The following is a 24336-nucleotide window of genomic DNA, read 5'->3' as shown; positions in this document are numbered from 1 at the left end:
ACTTTTGTGCTGGAGACACCCTTATGGAGCCAGACTTGCTTCAGTGGGGCTTTGGTGCTCACTGAGTCTTCCCCCTGAGTGTGTCTCTTATGGATGTGAAGAGTTGTAATCTGGATGGTCTCACTCTGACCACTGGGTAGACTGGCTCTTGGATCTCCAAGGAGGTGCAAAGTCAGCCACTGGCTGAGGCCACCCAACAGGAGCTACAGAGAGATCTGCAGATTCCTTCTCTTTGTTTGGGATTTAGAGGTGCCCAGATGAGGCGTAGCTGTAAAGTAATGCAGGCTGCTGATGAGCCTTATGCCTTCTTTTGGAAGCTCTGGGGTTCTCTGACCCAGCTACAGTTTGACAGGTTTTTAGGCGGAGAAAGGCCAGGTCATTCGTATGCAAAAGCCCTCTGTGCACAGCTTGGGTGGGGTTGTAAATTGGGTGGGGCGGGGTCTCAGGTAATCACCAGGGTGGAGCAAACCTCAATGGCTACCAGTCTGCTCTGCCTCAGAGCGGTCCCGGGGTCTGTGTCCCACGGCCCTGTGTAGGAACAATGAACGCTGCAAGCACCTCTGCGAGAAAGCCGCCCTCACGTTCCGGCCCAATGCCAGACAGTCCAGTTTCTCTCCATATTAGTCTGGGTCCCCAAATTCTAGGCCGGAACTAGAGTTCTGAGCAGTCAGGAGCTTGTATCTCCCTCCCGGTTGAAAAAGACAACAGCGTACCCAGCTGCCAGCCTCCTTCGCCCTCACCTCTGTACTTCCACACTTCCACACCTCTGCACCTCCTACCAGACTCAGTGTGCTTTTCTCTTTCCTTCTAGTTGTAGAATTTCCACTCAGCCAGCCTTCCTGTGGTTCTGGATGATAGTCGTTTTGTCTTTTAGTTGTAGTTTTAATGTGGTTGTGTGCGGCAACAAGTTCAGGTGTTTACCTATGCCGCCATCTTGGTTGTCTCTTCGGAGATAGCCATTCTTAAGCTTATGTGCAATATAGAAGCATTTGCTTTTACCATAAAAACCATCCAACTTTATAACAAAAATCGAACAATTTTAAGAAACAGAGAATGTAAACAGAATTGGGAATGGCACTCACACCTGCCAACATCTCGCTCTGCTCCAGATAGCTGCCATCCACGAGACAGGTTTAACTTGGTCACTTTGCTACTGTTGGATTGTCCAACAGAAACCACTTTTAGACACAATCCTTCAATGCACAAAAGATGCACAGCCCTTTTCCTTCAAATCATCCGTTTTTCATGGAAGTGCAGGCCGATAGCCCTAATGATACATAACTTATGATGATTCTGGAAGGAATTGCAGGTGGGCAATCATGAATGGACCAATGCCACCGAAGGTGTGGAGAGTGTACTAGCCGGTGAGCTCAGGAGGAGAATGCCTGTAGCTGAATTCAGAGCCCTTAGTAACCTGTTTTACTGGTCTCTTCCTAGAAATACGACACTCTCATGGATTAAACAGCTTATGGATTTACGTTTATATTATGGTGGTAACACCATACTATTATGAAACAAAGGGAGAAAAAAAATGTAAAGACAACCATTGAACCTTTAAAATTTGGGTTATATTCCAATGTGTAATTGACTTGACTAACTTCATTTTAACAACCATTAAATTCCTTCAATTCAATTAAATTCCATTTAATTCATTAAAGCCACACACACTCCAGAATATTTACCAAAAAAAATTTATATCTATTCTTGTGTTGTTGTTTTTAAGGACTTTCCAGTCACTTAAGCAACAGGCTTTAAAACATGTTTTTATTAAATTTAATAGGGTGGCATTGCTTAATAGGATCATATAGGTTTCAAGTATATACTTCTTGAAAGATCTGAGTGCCCACAAATAATGATGCTTCATGTGTCATGTGCATACGTGTACGAATTTTCCTGGAGTGCATGCTGAGGAGTGGAAATGCTAGATATACTATAGTATACTTTTCCCATCTTCTGAGTATTGCCAAATTGTTACACTAGGTGATTGCACGATTCTATCTGGTCTCCAAGAGAGTAGGAGAGTTCCCATTTTTCTACATCCATACTGGTAGCTTTTATTTGTTTTTTAAAGTTATCTTTATTGTTCAAATTATTACAGATGTCCCCCTTCTGTTCCCCATTGACCCCCTCCACTCAGCTTCCGCCTGTCCCCCTCCCCCAGGCCTTCACCACATTATTGTCTGTTTCCATGGGTTATGCATACTAGTATATGCATATAAGTTCTTTGGCTAATCTCTTCCTGCCATTCCCTCTGAGATTCCTGTCTGTTGCATGCTTCCATGTCTCTGGATCTATTTTGTACATTAGACTGACTCCACATATACGTGAGATCATGTGATACTTGTCTTTCTCTGACTGGCTTATTTCGCTTAGCATAATGTTTAGCCATCTGCAGATGCAGACAGCTTCAGCTTGGTGCTGGTCTATCTTTAAGATCTAACACTTGCTAACCACACTTTAGCAAGTGTTAGATGTTAAAGTTAGACTAGACCAAGAGAAAAGGAAAAAAAGTTTCATGTTAACATTTTACTTTGTGTTTGTCTTAGTTGCCTACTAGTCTTGGGCAAGTGATATGATGGGTTTATGACCTTTCCTTCTCTGATAAATTAAATAAATACGCCAGATTAAAGCAAATATCTGGTAGATGATAGTACAAGTTCTCTGAGAAATGAAATAATGCGGCGGGGGCGGGGGGGGGGGGCGTGCAGGGAGGGGGGAGCGTACTGTCCACGAGGGAAATGCTAACTCGTGACTAATTGCAGAAATGTCCTGGAGTGGAGCTCCAAGACCAATGGCTCCGGCAGCTGGGTAACACGTGTCCCTGAAAACGGCAGCTTCTCAGAACAGAAAGGAACCTCGGGGATCGTGTTAACTAACCCATTTGCTTCATGGGTGACGGCTTTGTGGTCCAGAGAGAGGAAATGCCTTGCCTGCAGTGGCACAGTGAGTCAGCGGCGAGTGGAGGCTGGCATTCAGGTTTTCCTGAATAAACTCATGACGGGGTAGTGGCTGGATCGATAGGAAAGAGGAAGGCAGCTGTCACGTGGCTGGGAGAGCTACTCGTGTCCCCGAGGTGCATGCAGTGTTTGCTCTTTCATGTCCAGCATCCCCACCTTACACGCTTGGGGATGGCTTTTCTCTCTCAAGTGCCTCGGAGGTGAGGTCCTGAAGAGCACAAGTTCCTTTTTTTAAATTTTATTTTTCAATTACAGTTTACATTCAATATTATTTTGTATTAGTTTCAGGTATACAGATAGTGATTAGATAATCATGTGCTTTACAAAGTGATTCCCCCATATTTCCAGTGTCCACCTGGCACCAAGCATAGTTATTACAATATTATTCACTATATACCCTATGCTGTATTTTATATCCTTGTGACTATTTTGTAACTACCAATGTGTACTACTTTAAAAAAAATTTGTATTAATTTCAGAGAGGAAGAGAGAGGGAGAGAGGATAGAAATATCAAGGATGAGAGAGAATCACTGATTGGCTGCCTCCTGCATGCCCCCCACTGGGGATTGAGCCCACAACCCGGGCATGTGCCCTTGACTGGAATTGAACCTGGGACCCTTCAGTCCACAGGCCGATGCTCTGTCCACTGAGCCAAACCGGCTAGGGCCAATTTGTACTTCTTAATCCCTTCCCCCTTTTCACCCAGCCTCCCAACTCTCCTCCCCTCCAGCAACCATCAGTCTGTTCTCTGTTTTATATTAGTTGAAACAACTTCTAAACAAAAAGAGTAAAGCTATTGCTAATGTGAAATATCAGATTATGTAAATGTAAAAGGATATGGTTACAAGATTCTTTACTGCAGCAGAATTTGTAACGATCAAAAGATCGAATGCAACCTAAAAGACCAACAAGTATAGACTGGGCTATTCCAAACAATGGGATACTGTCAACAATAATATTTTTCAAGTATATTGTTGACATGGTATATTATTTTTAGAAATCAAACACAAATACTGTGTTTTCAATATGATCTCAATTTGATGAAAAATATGTGTGGCAGGAGAATGTATTGAGATATAAATTCATTATTTTGTGCATTGTTCACTTAAAAAAAAACAAAAACAAAAAGAACACAGATTCTTTATCGCTCCCAGCAACCCCTGCCAACTCCTCCACAGCCCGGCTGAGGGTTCCACGCCAGGTGTTCCGTCTGTGAAAATTCTCTTTTGGTTCCTTCTTTCTTAACTCCTACATTTTAAGCTCCTCAAAGCTCCTTTTCCTCTCAGGTCTAATTGATGGGCATCACTGCCTTGTCCAAGAAACTGCATGGTCTCCTCACTGCTGGAAATAGAACTCTCAGAAAGAGGGGACAGCGGCGGAAGTTTCCTCTTCCCCTGGAGCTGCAGTAAAGCAGACACTGTTCAGCATCGCAAAGGTGGTGCTGATAAAGTTGAGAACATTGGCACACGTACCCATCTGGTTCTCCCGTCATGAGAGAAGACCTGTGTCAAAATGCAAAGCTTCGTCTGTGATTACAAAACTACTAGAGGCCCAGTGCACGAATTCGTGAACGGGTGGGGTCTGGCCTGCCCGCCCTGATCGGGGCGATCGGGCCGGACCTGTCAGGGGGAAGGGATGTGGGAGGTTGGCCGACTAGCCCCGCCCCCTGCTCGAACTTTAGGTGGAGCTCCTGGTCGAGGGGATAAATTGCGTATTAGCCTTTTATCATATAGGATTCTTTTTTCTTTTTTGCTAGGTAGCATCTTTAGTAAACAGGGTGACTGAAAGACAAGTAGATTTCCACATCCTCCTGCCAGAATCTTAAAAGTTACAAAGAGGTCTTAACTGGGCTCAGGCACGCACACCATCCAGATGGTCAACAAAGCATTGCTTTCTCAAGGCTGTGTCCTTGAAAATGGCTCTGGCTCTGGGAACAGTGGGCAGGACGTATATTCCAAGGGCAGGGGAGGTGGTGAAGAATATTCAACTGTCCAGGTCCAGCTCAAGGGTCAACTAGTGGTCAGGTTCTCTTGACCTCCTCCAACAACAAGCTGTCAAAATTATCCCCCTTTGCTTTCTCAACTTGAAGTCATTCTTCCTCTGGTTTGTCTTTCTGTGCTTCCATCCATCACCTAAAATTGCTTTTGCCAATTTCACCAGTGACTTCCATGTTCACAAATTCTTGAAAGTGTTATTTGTACAAATGAGTCTTAAGATCCCAGCCTGCAAAAAATTATTGATTTGCCCTGTGAATTTGCTCTTTAATGCTTATAACGTATGCAATTTCAATGATCTTAATTGATAATTTGTTACCCTGGGAGTAATATTTACATTGACATCTCTGTTTGCTTAAAAGCATACATATTTTGTTAGGTGAGAATAAGAGCTGAGTAATTTCCCCTTCTGCCTTTATGCACAAAATTTATAATGTCATGATCTTGTTGACTGCTCATTCAAACCAAGAGTTGAGAGTCCATTTCATTTAAAAGTCTGTATTAATTTCTAGTTGCTGTTTAGCTATACCCCTTTACAGTATGTTTTAGTGGTTGCAAAAGGGATTATAATATACATCTTCCATTTCTCCTACTTGATATAAAATATAGAAGCCTTGCAACTGTATAGGTCCAACCATCCTTTATGCTATAGTCATCATATATATTATCTATATATATAAAAAGCCAAGGATTGTAAAGCCATCACGACCAGAACGACCAGAACTCCGTGGCCCCTTGCCCAGGCCTGCCCCACCCCCAGCAGGGACCCCCCACCCGGATCCAGAGGCCCCCATCAGGGCAGGCCAGCTGGTCCCCATCCATGCTCCAGGCCTCTATTCCTATATAATAAAAGGGTAATATGAAAATTGACCCTAACGGCAGAATGACCAGAACAACCACTGGACCAGTCACTATGAGGCGCACTTACCACCTCTTGGTCCTTTTCCCCAGCCGGCAGGCTCCGATCGCCTGATGGTGAACAGGGAACTGGGAGTGGGTGGCAGGGCATGCGGGCAGTGCCAGGCCAAGGCCCCCGCCATGCCAGTTGCCCCCCACACACAGAGTGACCCATGCTGGGGGCAGGGCTGGCTATGGGCAGCCAGGGAAGATGGCCCTGATCGTAGGCCAGGCCTAGGGACCATACCCGTGCACGAATTTCATGTGCTGGGCCTTTAGTATATACATATATTTAAAAGTCACAAGACAATGCTATAACTTTTGCTTTATTTTTTTATGTTTTTAAATAAGAGAAAAAAACAGCTTTTAAATCTGTACCCAGAGATTACTATTTCTATTGCTCTTCAACCATCCCTGTAGATCTGAGTTTCTAACTGGTATTATTTACCTTCCACATAAAGAAATTACTTTAGCTTTATTTAAATCCTCACCCCAGGAGTGAGGATATTTTCTCCATTGATTTTTAGAGAGAGTGGAAGGGAGGGGGGAGAGGGAGAGAGAGGGAAAAGCACATCAATGTGAGAGAGACACACTGATTGGAAACCTGCAACCAAGGTACATGCCCTTGACTGGGGAATGGAACTCTCGACCCTTCAGTCCATGGGCTGAACCGACTAGGGCTACTTTAGCAATGCTTGAAGTGCAGGTCTGATGCAACACATTCTTTTAGTTTGGGTTTGTTTATTTGTTTTTACCTGAAAATATCTATCTTTTCTGCATTTTTAAAGAATATTTTCACTGGGTTTAGAAATCTAGGTTGACAATTGCTTTTCCTCTCAGTTCTTCCAAGATACAGGCAGTCCTCGGGTTACATCAGACTCGACGTACATCGTTTCGTGGTTACGTCACCATCTCCCATATGTTTATAAAAAAAAAGTTCTGTCATTTCAATATATATATATATATATATATATATATATATATATATATATATACTAGAGGCCTGGTGCACGAAATTCGTGCACTGGGGATGGGTGGGGGGTCCCTGAGCCCAGCATGTGCCCTCTTGCAGTCCGGGACCCCTCCCTTGTTACTGCCCAGCTGTTTGCTGCTTCCTACCACTTGGCTTGCTGCTCCTTAGTGCTGCCACAAAGGCCTCGGGTCTGCTGGGTGCCAGGCCTGCCGGTTTGTGTCTCTGATACCCCCAGCAGCCCCAGCACCAAGGTGGCCGGCCTTGGAGCTGCTGGGTACAGGCCACCTGTTGTGTGTTTGTGTCTTCTATCAGGCCCCCAGCAGCCCCAGCACCACCTAAATAACTTAAGGGAAACTTTATTTAGTCTTCTTTAAAAAGCAATCTAGTTTAAAAATGAGTTGCAGTTAAGACAGAACAAAGAACATGGTACCTAAGAGTGAGATAGACTGACAGAGGAGAGGCTGGGCACTGGTCAGGGGCTTACATGCCAACTGTTCTCCACCTGGGAAATGATGTAAAATCAGTTTCTTTAGTTTTCTGCTTAATGGTCTTCTCCAGCACTGAGGTCAGGGGAGCCGCCTTCCAGCCCGTAGGCTGCTTCTCAGAGTCGAAAATTTCGCCATAGGCCTCTGCCTAGGACAGGACCTCTGCACCCCCAGGGTGCATAAACACACAGGGCTTCCATCAGGCTCCGCTGATCCCGGGGCCGGGAGGCCTCTCGGCTCCGCTGATCCAGGGGCCAGGAGGCCTCTCGGCTCCGCTGATATCGGGGGCGGGAGGCCTCTCGGCTCCGCTGATCCAGGGGCCGGGAGGCCTCTCGGCTCCGCTGATTCCCCGGCCGGGGAGGCCTCTCGGCTCCGCTGATATCGGGGCGGGAGGCCTCGTTGCTCCGCTGATCCCCGGGCAGTGAGGCCTCTCTGCTCTGCGGCTTCAGGGCTGTTTGGCTTCGCTCTACCGCTTGGAGCCTGAGTTTGCAGATTAACCGTCATCTTTTAGCTTCTACTTGAAACATGTATCTTTTGGAGCTGTTGCTTCAGGAGCTCAGAGCCCCGCAGCTGCAGGCGGGAACCTTGGTTTTCTCTATCGCTGGGGCAACCAAGCATCCTGTTCTCAGCTGCCATCTTGGCTGACAGTTAATTTGCATATACTCACTGATTATCCAATGAAAAGGGTAGCGGTCGTACGCCAATTACCATGTTTCTCTTTTATTAGTGTAGATATATATATATATATATATATATATATACGCTTTGTGTTTTTTATTATTTATTTATCACAAGTAAAGGAATTGTTATCTTTCTTTTAAATTATTTTTACTGTTTCACTTCATTACTGCTGTGTATGTGCTCCATGTGAGTGACGTAGGTGCTTATATAGGTGGGTTCCGACTTACGGTGAAAATCGCGTTACATCACGCCGTAGGAACAGACCTCCGATGTAACCCAAGGACCTCCTGTATAGCTACACTGTCTCTGGCATTGATGGGTTCTAATGCTCTCCTGTATGTAACAAGTTGTTTTGATCTGTGTTTCAGCAGTTTGACTCTGATGTGCCTAGGTGTAGTTGCATTGCATTTATCCTGCATGGAATTGACTAAGCTTCACAGAATTTCTGCGCTTTATTTTATTATTATTATTAATTATTTGCCTTTATAACAGGAAGCTTTATTGTTAATTATTTTCCTCAATAGTTTCAGAAAGAGGACCAGATTAGCTGTTGGCAAAATCCAATAAAGCAAGTGTTCTGATTGCTAAGGATTTAATTTGAATGCTTTTAATACTTAGCCATCTAATACTTCAAATATAGTCCAGAATAAAATGCATCGACCCCCTCCCTTTCATTTTAATACCCCACCTACCTCACTCCTATGTGGAAATATCTTCATTAAATATGATTCCTAGAGGAACGAGTTCTCTGAAGAGTATAGCCATGAGGACAGTGCACAAAAAGAAAAACTCAAAATAAAACTCTGTATGATGACTTACTAGTTTAAGGAAACAAAAACCTTCCAATATATTAAGAAATCAATCCAGTTGCAGATGCACTTCTCATAGGTCTATGAGAAGAGGTTCTGGTATAGTAACTGAAAATGGCTGGCGACTTACAAGATACGCAGGTACAGTGCACCTCGCCCAGCACGGGCCCCCAGAAGCCAAACGTGTTCTCTCCACTCTAGGTCTCTTTTTCCTGTTTCTTTATAGTCAAGTCATTTTGAATAGATGCTGCACATCATGAATGAAAGATTGTAAACACTCTGGATTCTGTTATAATAGGAACAGTGTTAACTTCTTTGTTATTTTAGCAGGTTCATAACTTGGTTGGCATCAAATGCAAAGACTCCCATCCACTCCGCACCCCCATAGTAGGTTGCAACTCAATTCTCAGTTCAGTTCCTTTAGCCTTAGCTGAGCTATTTGGAGGTCAGCTAAATATTTGGGCAGTTTATGCATAGAATTTGGAGCAACTTCTCTGTGCCTCTCTCCTTTGTCAAATTTCAACCCCCATTTTCCAGCAGGGATTGTTATCCCAAATTCTGTCCTCTGGTCATTTAGGGCAGTAACACTTTGTATGTTTCAACAGTTTTACTTGTCTGGCACAACAGTGATTGTGACCTTCCCTCAGACTAAACTTGTGAGCTGAGAATTCACCAGTGATAGTCTCATCTTCCACAAGTTGACTCCCTTCTAGTATCTGCCGTCTCTGGTCACTCTCCAGTACCTCCAGGTAGTTATTTTTTATATTTTTCTCCAGAGTTTATAGTTGTTATCTGTGGCAGAGTTGTTCAGGTAGGAGCCACTCAACCATACTGGAAATGGCAGTCCTTATTTGTCTCATAAAAATGAGCGAATGCAAATGGTCTCATCTAAGAGATGGTAAAGCTGAGGCCAGGAGAGGAAACCAGGTCATGGTTATGTTTCAGAATGGGCAGTGAGAGCAGTCAGCTATGAAAAAAAGTTAGGTTGGGGATTTTTAGAGTAAAATTTTGAAAGAGACCTATTCCTGTGCAAAACCTTTCTTTTGTGCATTACTAAATTGGGGATAATATTAGTATACTAGAGGCCCAGTGCACAAATTCATGCACGGGTGGTATCTGGTCAGCCAGGCCCCAATCGGGGTGGATTGGGGCTGGGTCTGTTGGGAGGAGGAGATGGTGAGAGGTTTGCAGGCAGACCCCACCCCCTGACCAGGTGGTTCACTGGCCACAGTGGGCGTTATAGCAACCAGTCATTCTAGTAGTTATGATGTTGTGGTTGCTGGCTTTTCATATATATAGATAGTTAATGTTCATTACATACTTACTAGGTCTAATGCTGAGACCCTTAAATGCATTCATTATCTCTTGTAATCCTCAAGAAAACTAGATGAGATTGGATTACTTTTCATAGGAGATTTTGCAGAGGAGGAAACTGAAGTTTAGTGAGGTTAAACCCAAGATGGCACAGAATTGTTGGCATGATTAATCAATAATAATAATAATAATGGCAATGAGAATTAAAATAATGGCTCCTATTGATCATATTGTAGATAATAGGTATTCTATAAACACTGGATGTATGTACTATTATTATCACTCCATCCAACTCTATGAGGTAAATACTATTATTATCACTTTACCTTTTCAGGTGGAAGAATGGAAGCTGGAAGAATGGAGGCTGAATAACTTGTTCAAGGTCACATAATTAGCAAACAGTGGACCTAGGATTTGAACTCAGGCTCTAAACCCAATTGCTTAACCTTTATGCCCCAGTTGCCTTCCTGTGCTGATAAAACATCTGAAAAGGCCTTTCACCTGAGAGGTCCTGGAAGAGTCAGGCTCCCTTTCTTTCAGTACATACCAAGCTGGAATTTCAGTAAATACCAGATCGAATGGAATCCACAGCTGTGGGCTTCTCTGCACGTGCACACTGGTGGTACCTGCAAATGCCAGTGGGGTCTGAATCCACCCACGAACCCATGTCCAACCCTTCACCAGGAACCCCAGCCTACAATGCAAATGAGGAACTCTTCCTAAACAGGAATAAATTGCAATAAACTGCAGAGGTTCCCTCATCCTGTTTTTCACTTCATGTTTTGGATGCTGCAGGCTGGGTGAGCAGAAATCCCAGGCTCTGGCCACGGGCAGCTGCCCTCCTCCGAGCGCTGCCATGAACCACTTCCAGACCATCCTGACTCAGGTCCGGATGCTGCTCTCCAGCCATCAGCGGAGCCAGGTGCAGGCCCTCCTGGACAACCTGCTGGAGGAGCAGCTTCTCTCCAGGGAGTACCACTGCGCCCTGCTCCAGGAGCCTGACGGCGAGGCTCTGGCCAGGAAGATCTCGTTGACGCTGCTGCAGAAAGGAGACCCAGAATTGGCCCTCTTGGGATGGGCCTGGAATGGGCTGCAGGGCCCAGTGGTTGAGAGGGACCCCGGCTACAAGGACCATGGTGGTAAGTTGACATCCCCTTTGCTCCAGGAGCAACGACTGGCCCTTGGCGCCTCAAGGATTCCCCTTCCTCTCTGAAAGGAAAGTCAGTGTGGTCATTTCTGTTCCAAGATGGGAAGGCAGACTTAGACAGGAATCAGACCGTCTGGTGGAGCTGGCAGGAGCCGCAAGGGCTTGGAGAACTCAATCTGTGATGATGGGCGTGCTGGAGGCATACAGCGCGCTTCCCACTCTGCTAAAGAGGAAATCCTCCTGCCCTGGCTGGTGTAGTTCGGTGGTTGGAGTGTCAGCCTTCGCACCGAAGGGTTGCAGGTTCGATATCTGGCCTTGAAGGGGCACGTGTGGGAAGCATCCGATCCATGTGTCTCTCTCACATGGATATTTCCCTCTCTTTCTCCCTCCCTCTCTTCCATTCTCTCTAAAAAAAAGCAATGGAGGATTAACAACAAAAAAAATCCTCCTGGAGGCATAATGCCCACTTGGTTTACTCTCTGAGCTGCCTTGATGTGTCAGGCACTGTACTGGACACTTGGGAGCCACAGATAGACAGATCCGGGCTTGCATGCAAGGGGCTCACAGTCCAGTGGGGAAGTCAGATGCAGGCACAATCAGTGTGGTTCAGTGATAGAGAAATGAGATGCCGCAGACAGGAGGGACCAAAGGGCTGGAGAGCAGAGGATGCTGTGTGTGCATAATGTATACATGCACACATATGAGTGGGCTTGTGTTCATGTGTGTGGGCATATATGTGCATGTAATGCATTTCTATGTATGTGCATCTGTATCACGGATAGAGACAGAAACCAAAGGACAGAGGGAGAGAGAAAGGAAGGGAGAGACAGAATGGAAAGAGACAGAGACAGACAGAGATGGAGAGGAGGGAGGGAGGGAGGAAGGGAGAAAGGGGAAAAGGGAGAGAGTGGGTTGGGGAGAAAGAGCAGTAGAAAGAGGGTGAGGGAGAAAGAGAAAGAGAGAGACAGGCAATAGGAAGTAGATCAGAGGGAGAGAGTGTCTTATTTTTAAAGTGCATTGACACTTGATGCATCTTAAGTCAGACAAAACAAGTCCACACCATACCGTGTCACTCACAGCCTTGGCTCCTCAAACATGTTAGGTCTTCCCCAGAGTTACAAAGAGGTTCTCTGTTGCAAACAACCTTCTTCCCAAAAACATGTGTTTGTCCTTTCTCCTCTATGCAAATCTGTGCCTTTCCAATTTTATGACTTGGTGTCATAAATTCCTACTCCTTCTTGGTTCCTTTATGGCTTCAGAGTAACTTGGAAACCTGGGATAATAGCAGTGATTCACTTTGCGGGAGTATTTACTGTGAGCCAGGCACAGCCTAGCCCGTAGCCAGCAAACTGCGGCTCGCGAGCCACATGTGGCTCTTTGGCCCCTTGAGTGTGGCTCTTCCTAAGCCTTAGGAGTACCCTAATTAAGTTCATAACAGTGTACCTACCTATATAGTTTAAGTTTAAAAAATTTGGCTCTCAAAAGAAATTTCAATCGTTGTACTGTTAATATTTGGCTCTGTTGACTAATGAGTTTGCCGACCACTGGCCTAGCCCATTCAAGCACCTCTTTAGATGGTTCCCACATCCATCCTAAGCCCTTTGCTAATCTCCAGCCTTATTCTACACTTAAAGAAGAAAGCAGACACTGCTCAGAGGTGACACAACTCTAGGTCCCCAGGTGGGAAGTGGTGGAGGCAGGGTTTGAAGACAGATAAGCTTTTATCCTCAACCTGGTCTGCAGGGGAATGAGCCTTTTGATGGTCTTGCCTTTAGGCATCAGGGTGGTGCAGTAATTTCTCCAACTCTTCTGCCAAGACATAAATTTACATGGTTTTGGCTCTCTGTGGTTAAATTCGCACCCAGGTGGTCTCCTGGACACATCTTTCACATCTGAATGATCTCCCTGACTGCTTACCTGAGTGCCCTCACCCACTTGGTGGTCTGGGAGGAGGGCACTGGGCAGTGCAGAGGCCAACCTTGGGGGAAGTCGAAGCCTTCCTCTCTTCTAGACAAGCCCCCCCACCCCCCAACTGCATGTTCCTTCCGACACCTCCGGTCCTCCCTCCTCCTCTCTCGGGTTCCTGTTATTAACTGTGTTTCCTCCCTGGGGATGTAATATATTTATTTCTGACCCCACATGACTCTAGAAAGAGAACTGAGCTCAGGGTCCCATGGTCTTCAGGAGGCTGAGAGACAGAGAATAGCAACTCTCTTTTCTGCTCTTTCTGTTGTCAACATAAGAAACATTCAAACCTGCAAAGAATTTTTATGAGTGTGAGCCAAACTGTCGACAATGGCCAGGAAGCAAAATCTCAATGTAGTGAGATAATGCTCTGGGAGAACGGGCGGTTTTTCACCTATTTTTATAAATCACCATCAAAGGAGGAGACATAAGTGGGTTGCATGAAATCCATTGGTGATAGATTAGGGAGGTGGGAGAAAGCAAAGGGGGGAGGGCAGGGAACCTCTGGGGTCGGATAAAAAGTAAAATGATAGGCACATGCTTCTTTTCCGGAGGTGGGGACAGGATAGTTAACAGTCAACAATTAGTATGGTAACAGTAACAGTGAGGGAATTTGTAATCTCTGCCCTCGTGCTTTGGTTGTGTCCTGAGGGGTCCCTAAAAAGAGAAGTTACAAGTTACCCTGATATTGTAAAAACACAATAGGCTCAGTCAAGATCAAAGTTGATCTTTTATAGGGAAGATACTGGACTAGGACATACCTACTCATTATAAACTGCCTTTTAATTTTAAAAAACTTTCATTTTAGACCATCCTTTGTGGTTACTTTAGGTCTGAGTTTGCAAGGCCATCATGCAGGCCTTCCCTGAGCTGGTCAGGTTAGCATGTGGCCCCTTTTCGTCCACACTGTCCCCAGGCCAGCTGTCCTCAGGGCTGGAGGCTTGACCCAGGCCTAGGCAGGTGTGTGGCTGTGGTGCGCGGGAGAGGGAGCAGCCTTCAGGGGGGCGAAGAACGGGAAAGAGTGTGATTTATAAATTAATTGCACTCATTGTAGTTTCACTGAGGGTTCAGAAAAGGCAATCATCATGTGGAGTTTTGTAACTCTCTCCACAACCCCATAACGATCTTCACCCTCCACTGCTCTAAACCCGGCACTGGCCCTGATGTCACTCAGAGGAGAAGCTAAATCGGGACAATGGCCTACAAGGCCCTTCTGGGTCCCATCACCTCTCTGCGCTCATCACTACCTGTGCTTGCTCATACTCCAGCCATGCTGGCCCCCGGCTGTTCCTGGGACAGGCCTGGCACCTGCAGTTCCCTCCACCTGAACACTCTTCTCTAGATACCCTCTTGGCCGACCACCTCATGTCCTGAGCTCTTTGCTCAGATGTCACCTTCTCAACCAGGCCCGCCCTGACCATCTCATCTAGAATTGCAACTGCCCCTCTACTCTCTGAGTGCCCCACCCCCCCAGACTGACATTTCACCTTCCATGTATTTTACTTTTGTGTGCAGTTGTTTACTGTCTGGTTCTCCCATTAGAAAATAAGTTCCACGTGGTCAGAGATCTATGTTTTGATCATAGATGCATCTCAACTGCCTAGCGTGGAGCCTGGCATAGGATAGGTGTGCAATATGTATTTGTTGAATGTTGGGTGGATGGATGAATGGATGGATGGATGGATGGATGGATGGATGGATGGATGGATGAGTGGGTGGGTAGGGTGGATGGTGGGTGGAGAGATGGATGGATGGGTGGGTAGATGAGTGGGTGGGTGGGTAGGTGGATAGGTCACTTATTGCCATCATTCTCACTTTACAAATGAGTAAACTGAAGCACAAAGAGCTTAAGTAATTTGCCTCAAGTCATGGCCTGCAGAGGGAAGCTATTGGATCTCTCAAGTCCAGATCTATTGCTGCACTTTCTGCTTGGCTGCCTCTTTTGAACAACTCAAAGGAATACCGTAAAAGTACCAAAAACCGGTTAACCAGCTTCAAAATGAAACCAGCCTGATGATTCAGAAGGCACCTTCCGATACTGACTGCGGCAGTTGTGCAGAAAGCCCACTTCTGGGACTGTGGCCTTGGGAGTCTGACTCTGCTACACAAAGCAGCACGTGCACATCCAGCCCCAGGCAGGCTCAGGGAGGCCCAGGGACCGAGGTCCTTGTCCTGACAGAATGCAGCAGCTTCATTGGGGAATCAGAGCAAACGCCCGGGCATTCTTTGGTTGACAGTGGGCGACCACCCCTGGAAGGGCAATCCAAGGCCAGAAAAGAGAGACTTAGGAAGGCAGTGGCGGGGAAAGAACCGGGCTGGAAGCTGGACTGCTCTGGGTCTGAGGCCCAGTTCAGCTCCTTACAACTGTGTGATCTGGCCATGTAATTAAACCACTATGACCCTCAGTTTCTTCATCTCTAAAACGGGAGTGGTGTTATAAACCTCCCAGGGCTATGGTGGGGCTTAAATGAAATAGCAGCTGGAAACTTTCCATGGTAGTGCTTGGCTTTAAGACAAATAATTCTAGGGGTGCTTAACCGTAAGGAGAACTGGACATGGAAGTAATAAACCAGCAGTTTGAGGAGTTGAGAAAACAATTGTGTCTGCAGCCTCATTGGGAGCCTCAGATAATATCTAGACACTCATTTCATGCACAAACACATTGCTGAGTGCTCGGGTGCTGTGGACATCTGAGCCATGAGGCAGTGTGGCCCCTGCCCTCAGATTGGCACATTGGTTAATTGCGCTGTGCCCTCAGGGCCTGAGTTCCAGTTATGACTCCCTGATTCCAAGGGGTATGACTGAGAGCACTTCCTGGGACCCCTCTGGGCCTCAGTTTCCCCATCTAAGAAGCAGAGGTAATAACAGTCCCCAGAGTGGGGATCTGAGGATTCAGTGACCTCATCTAACATAAAGCACATGCATTTCTGGCAAGAGGAAAGTTGGTTCTAACTCATCAGGCTTTGGGGCAAGCGCAGACCGGAGGTGGAACAGAAAGGTAACTGTGGGTGAATGCCAATGTCACCGCCCCTGGGTTCGTGAACAGAGTGAGGGGCAGCAGGGCACTTTTCCAAGAGGCTGTAGGACACCCCTCTGCCCCATTGATTTTATATATTAGTGTTCTCTTTGTCTTTCCTTTGTGTTTCATTGCTCTCTGTTTTCATGAGAACTCTGTTCTAGGAACCGTAGAACAAAGCCCCCTCGAGGATGCTGCCTGATTTATTGGAAAGGGAGGGGCAGCCCAGGCTGCCAAGCCCTTCCTCCAGCTTCCTTCCCCATTTGGCCCTCGGATGAGAGCCCCAGAGCCGGGGCCACAGAGGAGAGGAGCTGTGCCCTCCCGCCCGCCTCCCTCCTTTCCCTGAACCTGGTCCTGCTCCTATGGGGAGCCTTCCGTGCCTCCTGGAAGGAGACAAGTTGGCGAACGAACTATTGTGACTATTGTCCTTTCACCTTGGACGGCTTCTCAGCCAGTCAGACCCATTTCACCTTCACCCGCAGGAACCACAGAAGGAGAATCGCCTGCACCAGGAAGTTGGCACTTTCCTATGGGTTTTTCCCAGGCTGACCAGTTGCCTATTCCATACTCGGCTTGGCTCCATGCCTGATGCCTGAGCCAACCACAGACGGTTTCTGTTCTCTGTTGTTGTTACCTTGAACAGCACACCTGTGTGTTTACTTACTGTTTATTGGTTTCTCCAGCCACCTACTTGCTTGCCCTCTAACTTACTTGGTTTACCTACCCACCTACTATCTACTTATATCTATGTATCAACTTATCAGTCTTTCTACTTATCTAGTTGCCTATATACTTATGTATTAACTAATCCGTTTGTATAATACCTGCTGATGGGCTTATGTTCTCATATACCTCCTTACCTGCCTAATTTGCATACAGTTTTATTATCTCTAGTACCAGCATGTCAAACTCAAAGGCTAACATGGGCCAAATAAACGAGGTTTAAGTTTATGTGGGCTGCAAAAAAACAAAAGCTTCAATTTTCATAGAAACGTAGGTTTATTTTGATAGAAACGTGCTGAATTCAAAGGGCTGAAATAAATGATTAATTGTTAACATAAAATAATAGAACATTTTAATAAAAATTAATATTTTTTCTTGAACATTAACTTACCAGACACTAAATAACTGCACAAATTAATATGCATAATGCAAGTAAACCTATTTTTCTTGTTCTCCGAAAGCAAAGTATTTCCGGTTGCGCACACCAAACAAGTCAGTCCAAGACTAATGACATGGCAATTGGCTGCTAAAATATTCGCTGCTAGTATTAGTGGAGAGAAATGGTGAGCCTTCGAGTAAGGCATGTAAGGGAAATGAATGCAACACGATTATAGTAATTAGTCATTAGCAAATGTTGTAGTTCATTATTAATGATTATGTATAACAGGATATTGTAAAAATTAAGTTACAAAATTTTTATTAAAACGTTTCTTACATACCGTTATATTGGCTGGGCCACAAATATTCACTGTGGGCAGCATGGGGCCCGCGGGCCATGAGTTTGACATGCCTCCTCTAGTACCTAGCTCTCTATTCACTGATCTCTTTCCTTCCTTTCTCACCTTCTTCCTTTCCTCCTTCTTAATCATTTATTTAGCACTACTACCAGCGAGATGATGAACCCTTGGTTCTTGTCTTGAAGGAAAGATTTCAGTCAAGAGACAAAGTGCAGCAAAGCAAACACGAATTTATTGGCTGCAGCAAAAAACACCCTCAGGACAGTGAAACAAGGAAGGGCAGAGAAGAAGCAACAGGAGAGCTTCGGCTGGGCTGCTTTGAGAAGTCAGAAAAAAGGGGGCCTTGGAGACAGGTTCAGGGGGTTAGCCTGGGACGAGCTGCCACGCCCGTGCTCCCCTGGTTGCAAGTCTCCTGGGTCCCTTAGAGTTTCGGGGATGCATGCCTGTGGGGAAGGAGAGGTCTCTTTGTCATGCTAGATCCTGACTTAAGACAGAGACATTCAGATGCCCAGGGCAAGGCTGGCTTCAGTAGCAGTGAGAAGGCCCCTCAGCAGGAGGGTATGGAGCCCTGGGCTCAAGAGAATGGTCACTACCTCTGGGGGAGTTTTGAAGAGGAACATCAGCAGGAATACAGGATGCTTTCGTAGGGAGAAAATCTGGGCTTGGCTTAACCGGTAACCTGCCCACCCACTCCTTGCCCTATCCACTCAGTTCAGGAGGCTTGTCTTCTACTCGGCACCGGCCTGACTCTCTCCTCATCTCTCCACCATCAGGCTGCTGGAATTCAGACCCCCATCAGCTCCTGACAAGGCAGCACTGTGCCTCTCTCCACCCAGGCCCTCCTTGTAGTGATCTACAGGCTCTGCCACCAGCCAATCACACAGACTAGCACATGTCACTGATCAGCTCAGAGACCTTCTGCGTTGACACAGGCATGATCAGATTCTGGTCTTGTGGAGTGTGAGTCTGGAGGGGCCAGGGGGGATGTGAAGAGACCAGGTGGCAGGCTGCTGCTATCGCCCATGTGAGAGATGATGGCATCCAGGCAGGCCCACCTCCAGGCTGGCTGACTCTCACTGCGAGCTCTGCCCTGCCATGAAGCCGACTCAGAACTGCTTTGGCCTTGGCCATTGGAACTGGCTGCGTCTGAGGACAGGAAGGGACTCCCATAGGTGGCCTCAAGACAGCTGAATGGCCAGGGATGCCTCTCTTGGCACCAGGTCATGGGACTGTGAGAATTCTTGGAATTTCTAATATCCGTCTCTTCTGTTTTGTTAGCCGACCAAAGCAGGACTCTGTTTCAGATTGACTCTTAGCATTTCTAAGTTGACTCTTAGCATTTCTTATTTGTCTGCCTACTTCCTCTCCTGGGACTTCTGAATGCAGTGACTGTTTCAAAATAACCACCATACAAAAATAGGCATCGTTATCCTCATTTCATATGGGGAAACTGAGGCCCACACAAGGGAAGTGAGGGGTCCAAGTGTTGCCGGTGAGATAAGGAAACCTCGGTTCTTATCTTCTTAAAGGAAAGATTTCAGTCAAGAGACGAAGTGCAGCAAAGCAAGCAAGAATTTATTGGCCATGGCAAAAACACACCTGGACAGAGAAACGAGGAAGGGCATGGCAGAAGCTCCAGGAGGGCCTCGGCCGGGCTGCTTTGGCTCACTGAGAAGTCAGAGAAAAGGGCCTTGGAGACAGGGTCAGGAGGTTAGCACGGGAGGAGCTGCCCACTTCTCCCCTGGTTGTAAGTGTCCTGGGTCCTTTAGACCAGTGGTCGGAAACTCATTAGTCAATAGAGCCAAATATCAACAGTACTTCTTCAAAATAGACTTGCCCAGGCTGAAAACCAACTTCTGCGCATGGGCCACTAAGTTTCAATCGCAATGTACGTGCGCACCTGCACGTGGTATTTTGTGGAAGAGCCATACTCAAGGGGCCAAAGAGCCGAATGTGGCTCGTGAGCCGCAGTTTGCCGACCACGGCCTTAGACATTAGGAGATACACACCTGTGGGGGAAAGTAAGGGGGCAGGGAATGGCACAGCGTGGTCCCCAGAGGAAGAGAGCGCCCACTGAGTCTTCATCCTGAGGGTATTTGTCTCTGTCTTGCAGGTGGGAATCTTAGGGGAGGTCTCAGGGGAAGGTCTTAGTAGAATATCCATCAGCTTTCCAGGTGCGCTCTTTCAGGGTCGTGGTCTCCACTGATTGGTCAGAGCCAGGGCAGGGGGTCATTAGTCACTGCCCATGGTCCTGAGGCAGCCACAGAGGCACTTGTCCAGTTTTGCTGCTTTTCTGGGCCTGGAACTAAAAGTCTGAGTGTCTAGATCGCATGACCAGCAATGCTAGGGGAGGAAAGGTTACCTTAGGGCAGTGGTTCTCAACCTTCCTAATTCCGAGACCCTTTAATACAGTTCCTCATGTTGTGGTGACCCCCAATTTCATTGCTACAAATTGAACAAAAATAAAGCATAGTGATTCATCACAAAAACAATATGTAATTATATATGTGTTTTCCGATGGTCTTAGGCAACGCCTGTGAAAGGGTCGTTCAACCCTCAAAGGGGCCGTGACCCACAGGTTGAGAACCGCTGCCTTAGGGGCAAGGTCCTTATTTTCCCAGTTTAGCCCATTGCCCGACACCGGGCTTTCTGCCCTGGTGACCTTCTGTACTTGGCCCATCGTCCTTGCTCTGCTGATGTCTAACTGCCTATTACACAAGGTCACATACCCACTAGTGACAGCTCTTCACGCTCCTAACCCAGTGCTTTTATTTTTTTTATGTTTTTTTATTGATTTTTTTTAGAGAGAGGAAGGGAGAGGGATAAAGAGATAGAAATATCGATGAGAGAGAACATCATCAATTGGCTGCCTCCAGCACAAGGGACTGAGCCCACAACCCAGACTTGTGCCCTGACCAGGAATGGAAGCCGTGGCCTCTGGGTTCCTTGGTTGATGCTCAACCACTGAGCTACACTGGCCAGGCCCAACCCAGTGCACTTTCAGTGAAAATGCATGAGGCTCTTAAGTGCTTGTTTCCCAAACTTCTTTCATTTCAGTACCACCCTCATGATGTCTGCTTACCACCCACACTATTATTTGCTTGACAGTTTCTTTCAAAGCGCTCACATTTTTTATTCGACTTTATTCCCTAAGGAGAGTTTGTGTCTGTCATAAACGAAGAAGAATGCCACACAGGAGATAGGAAAAGAGAGCAACGTTGTTTGATTCTAGACAAATGCTGTTGTCTACCCAAGGCTTGAGGCTGGGGGCTGCTCTCTGTGAAATGGGGACCTCAGACATTAGGTGCTAAAGACATAGCCCCAAACTAAGACTGTCTCCTTGATGCTCTCAGGAACATGGGCAGGGACTTGCAAGGGCACTAACTTTCTCCCTGGGCGAGTCAAAGCTATTTGCCACCACATCTGCGTGTCATTCCAAACACTGGGCACACATCCCATGTTTTGGGTAGCGCCTTTTTATAATTTATGTTTCAGTTCAATGTCTTGGAATAAAATGATGGGCAAACCACTCATGCTGTGCAGGGAAATTCAGGGTGACTTGGTGTAAGGGTAGTGGTGGAGGGGAGTGGAATCTAGGATATTTGGGGATCTCTAGTCCTGGCCCCATCCTGCAGAGTCCGGCACATATTGGCATCTGGCACCACTGTGGTCTCCATCACTTCAGAATGTTAGTGTGTTGAAGGGCAGCCCAACAAACAACTTTATAACCTCCTTCAGTCACCCCATTTTTGTCTACAACAGGAACTGAAATTAACAGAGGCTGGGGAGTTTGGCTTTAAGGGAGTGTGGACAAATTAGGTGGTGTCTAGAACAGAGAGATCTGAGAGCTTGAAGCCACCTTGTAGGGGAAGAGTTTTCTGCTGGTCCCTTGCTGGCTTTCTTTGCATGCTGGCTTAGTCTTGGCGGGCTCCTGTCCTGACCTGACTGCTGTAAGGAAACAGGCTAGAGATGAGGCTGCCTGCTCCTGAGCTGAGCACCCGAAAGCACCACTGGGCAGGCTGAGGGTACCAGGAGGGACTGCCGGACTCGCTGCATCTCACACACCATGCGTTGCCTGGCTCCACGCCCTGCGGGGTCCTACCTGCCAGAGCCCCAAGGTAAGAAAGTGGGTGGAGGAAGTTGAGGATGCTTCTTAATTTAGGGTGCTCCCAGCTGGTCTTGCCATCCCAAATAAACAGACATACTCTGGAGGGGGGACTTGGGGGGTAAGAGAGAGGGCCCTAGTCCAGCCATAGCTGTTGGAAGAAGTGAGGTGGTTGGCCGTTTCCTTCCACTTGAGGGGCAGTCAGTCCAGATGCCTGGGATGTGAGAGGGTTTTATCAGCCCTTGAAGAGTTCTGAGGGCCCACTTTCAGAGGGTGTGTTGTTAGCTCTCAGCATCGGTGGCCTGGCTTGGCCAATCACAAGGCCCTCTAGCTGCCAGGTAAACACTAAGGGGTGCCCTTGAAGGACGGGACTCCTGCCAGACCGCACCCCATCCTCAGAGAAGCAGGGAAACCAAAGCCAGAATCAGCCCCTTGGTATAGTTGTTGAGCCTCAGCCAGCTGGCCCCTGGACAGACGCTGCCCTCTCCCCAGTTTCCAAGTGGTGTTTTGGGGGAGGACTGGGGGGCAGGGGACAGATGGAGAGAGACAGCGTAGTACAGACAACTTGCACCAGCTCTGAAGTCAGAGCACAGGTTTGAATCCCGGCTGCAGGGTGGACTGGCTGCCGTGTGACACTGAACCTGTCGCCAGCCCTCTCTGAGGCCGTTTTCCTGGGCTGTAAAATGGGAGAAGGGGAAGTGTCTTCTGACAGGACAATGGTGAGGGATTAAAGGGTCTAGCCCAGTGCCTGGCACATTGTAGGAATTGACTGTCATCATAGGAGCCCGATGTTATTGGTGTGGCCATTGTTGTGTGGTGGGAAGTGGTGGGACTCCTTGGCTCAGACACCGTTGAAATGTGTGGCTTCCTCTGAACCCCAGATTATGACAAGTTTGCCAGCTCTGTTGGATGCAGCCAGAACTTGTTGGGGAAGTTTGTTTGCTTTTTAATTTTTTTTATTTATTGATTTGAGAGGGGGGCATTGATTTGGGGTTCAACATAGTTGCACATTCATTAGTTGGTTCTTGTAAGTTCCCTGGTCAGGGACTGAACCCGCAACCCATCAGGTGGATGCTCTAACCAACTGAGCTATGGGCCAGGGCTGTTGGGGGAGTTTTTGAGGGGGAGAGAGGGGCCACTTTGACCCACCCCCTCAGTTCCAGGTGAGGAAATCCAAGACTGGGAAGGGAAGTACCCCCACACGCACACCCGCAACCCCTCCTTTCCCCCCCTCCCCTACCGCCCTAAAGGTCTCAGAGTGGGCGGGGCAGGGGTCCAGGATTCTGGAGGAGGAAGGCAAGAGTCATGCGGCAGGGGGTGTGGTATTGGAAATGCCAGGTTGCTGGGCTGAACCTCCAGTGCAGGTCCCTGAGGCGTTGTTTCTCCCCGAAAAGGACACCCAGCTTCCTGGAAGTAAAGCTCAGGGAGCAGGCTCCGCTTCACATGCCCTGCAGCGTGGTTTGCTGCCTTCACGGTGGTGAGCTAGACAGAAACCAAGGGGATGAACTCCCTGCAAGCCAGGGCGTGCAGACCGCATGCCCGTGGGCAGGCTGGCGCCCCGCAGCAGGGGACGCCCTGGAGGCGCCCAGGGGTGTAGGGGTGCCACAGAGGTGCTTCTGAGAAGCCACGTGGTAGACGCAGCAGGGGGAGGCTTGGATGCCTGTTTACTCCCCGGTGTGGTCCAAGCCTCGCGGAGGAGAATGAAAATGAAAGAGAAAAAGGGCAGCTGCAGGGGGTGGAGGCGGGGTGGCCAGGTCACTGGCTATCCTAGGCTCACCATAGCCCCGGAGCTGTCGGAGGGAGAGGCCGCCAGCAGCGCGGCACCGCGCGGGAGTCCAGGGAACAGCGGTAGGTGCGCAAGGTCCCCTCTGCAGCCCCTAAAGTTGGGCTGGGAATTGAGACTCAGAAGGGCAGCTACTTGCCGGAGGTCACACAGCAAGGCTGGGAGCAGGGGAAGAGGGTGTGCAGAATGTAGACCTGGGAAACTCGTGGTTGCCAGCATCCGTTGAAGGACCTTGAGCTGGGAACCGGCGCTGGGCTGCAGCGCCCCAAACGCTGGGGCAGAGGGAGGCGGCAGGGAGAGCCGGTGGGAGGGCGGGTCTGCAGAGGGACTGGGACGCAGAGGGAGAGCGCAGAGCAGAAACAGGTGGTGGGTCAGCGCCGGGCTGACTGACTGCGCCTCCTAGAGTCTGTAGAGGCGCGCAGGTGAGTGCAGGGGACGCAAGCTCTTCCTCTGTGGGGGCGCTTGAAAAGGGGACGTGGGGCTCAGTGTCCCTGTTGGATCATATCCCTGCTCTGACTCTGGAATCTGGGAACGGCCCTCCTGGGGGGAATCCCCTGCTGGGAGGGCTCCGGGCAGCCTGAACTTGAGGAACTTTAACCGCTGGAGAAATCCGTGCCTCTCTGAGGATATTGGGAAGTGGGGTCTTTCCCGGAATGTCTTTGAAAGTTGGTATCTCTACCTCTCTTTGGGGTCCTGAGCCTCTGGAATGGGGGTGTGTGCTCTCTAGGGCCCCAGAATACTAGAGTTGG

At 47.8% G+C, this 24336-nt stretch overlaps 1 protein-coding gene across 5 annotated transcripts in view; it reads left to right on the top strand.

The window, feature by feature from the left end:
- Window positions 1–10954: 10954 nt before the first annotated feature.
- The window catches only part of CIITA (class II major histocompatibility complex transactivator), a 54247-nt gene continuing 40865 nt past the window's right edge, over window positions 10955–24336 (top strand). Inside the window, exon 1 of one of the 5 annotated variants that reach the window (XM_070412979.1) lies at window positions 10955–11250. In XM_070412979.1, coding sequence (XP_070269080.1) covers window positions 10968–11250 — 283 coding nt within the window. In that variant the 5' untranslated portion in view covers window positions 10955–10967. Of the gene's footprint in view, window positions 11251–21624; window positions 21818–23103; window positions 23653–24336 lie in introns of those variants that run through there. The other 4 variants (XM_070412982.1, XM_070412984.1, XM_070412980.1 and 1 more) reach the window with 4 other exon arrangements.

This window comes from Myotis yumanensis, unplaced genomic scaffold, assembly GCF_028538775.1.
Source record: "Myotis yumanensis isolate MYYU_CA2020_CCGP unplaced genomic scaffold, mMyoYum1.0.hap1 SCAF_4, whole genome shotgun sequence".
Classification (NCBI taxonomy): Eukaryota; Metazoa; Chordata; class Mammalia; order Chiroptera; family Vespertilionidae; genus Myotis; species Myotis yumanensis.
Note: the sequence above shows the minus strand (reverse complement) of the source record. Positions and strands in the feature narration are given on the sequence as shown.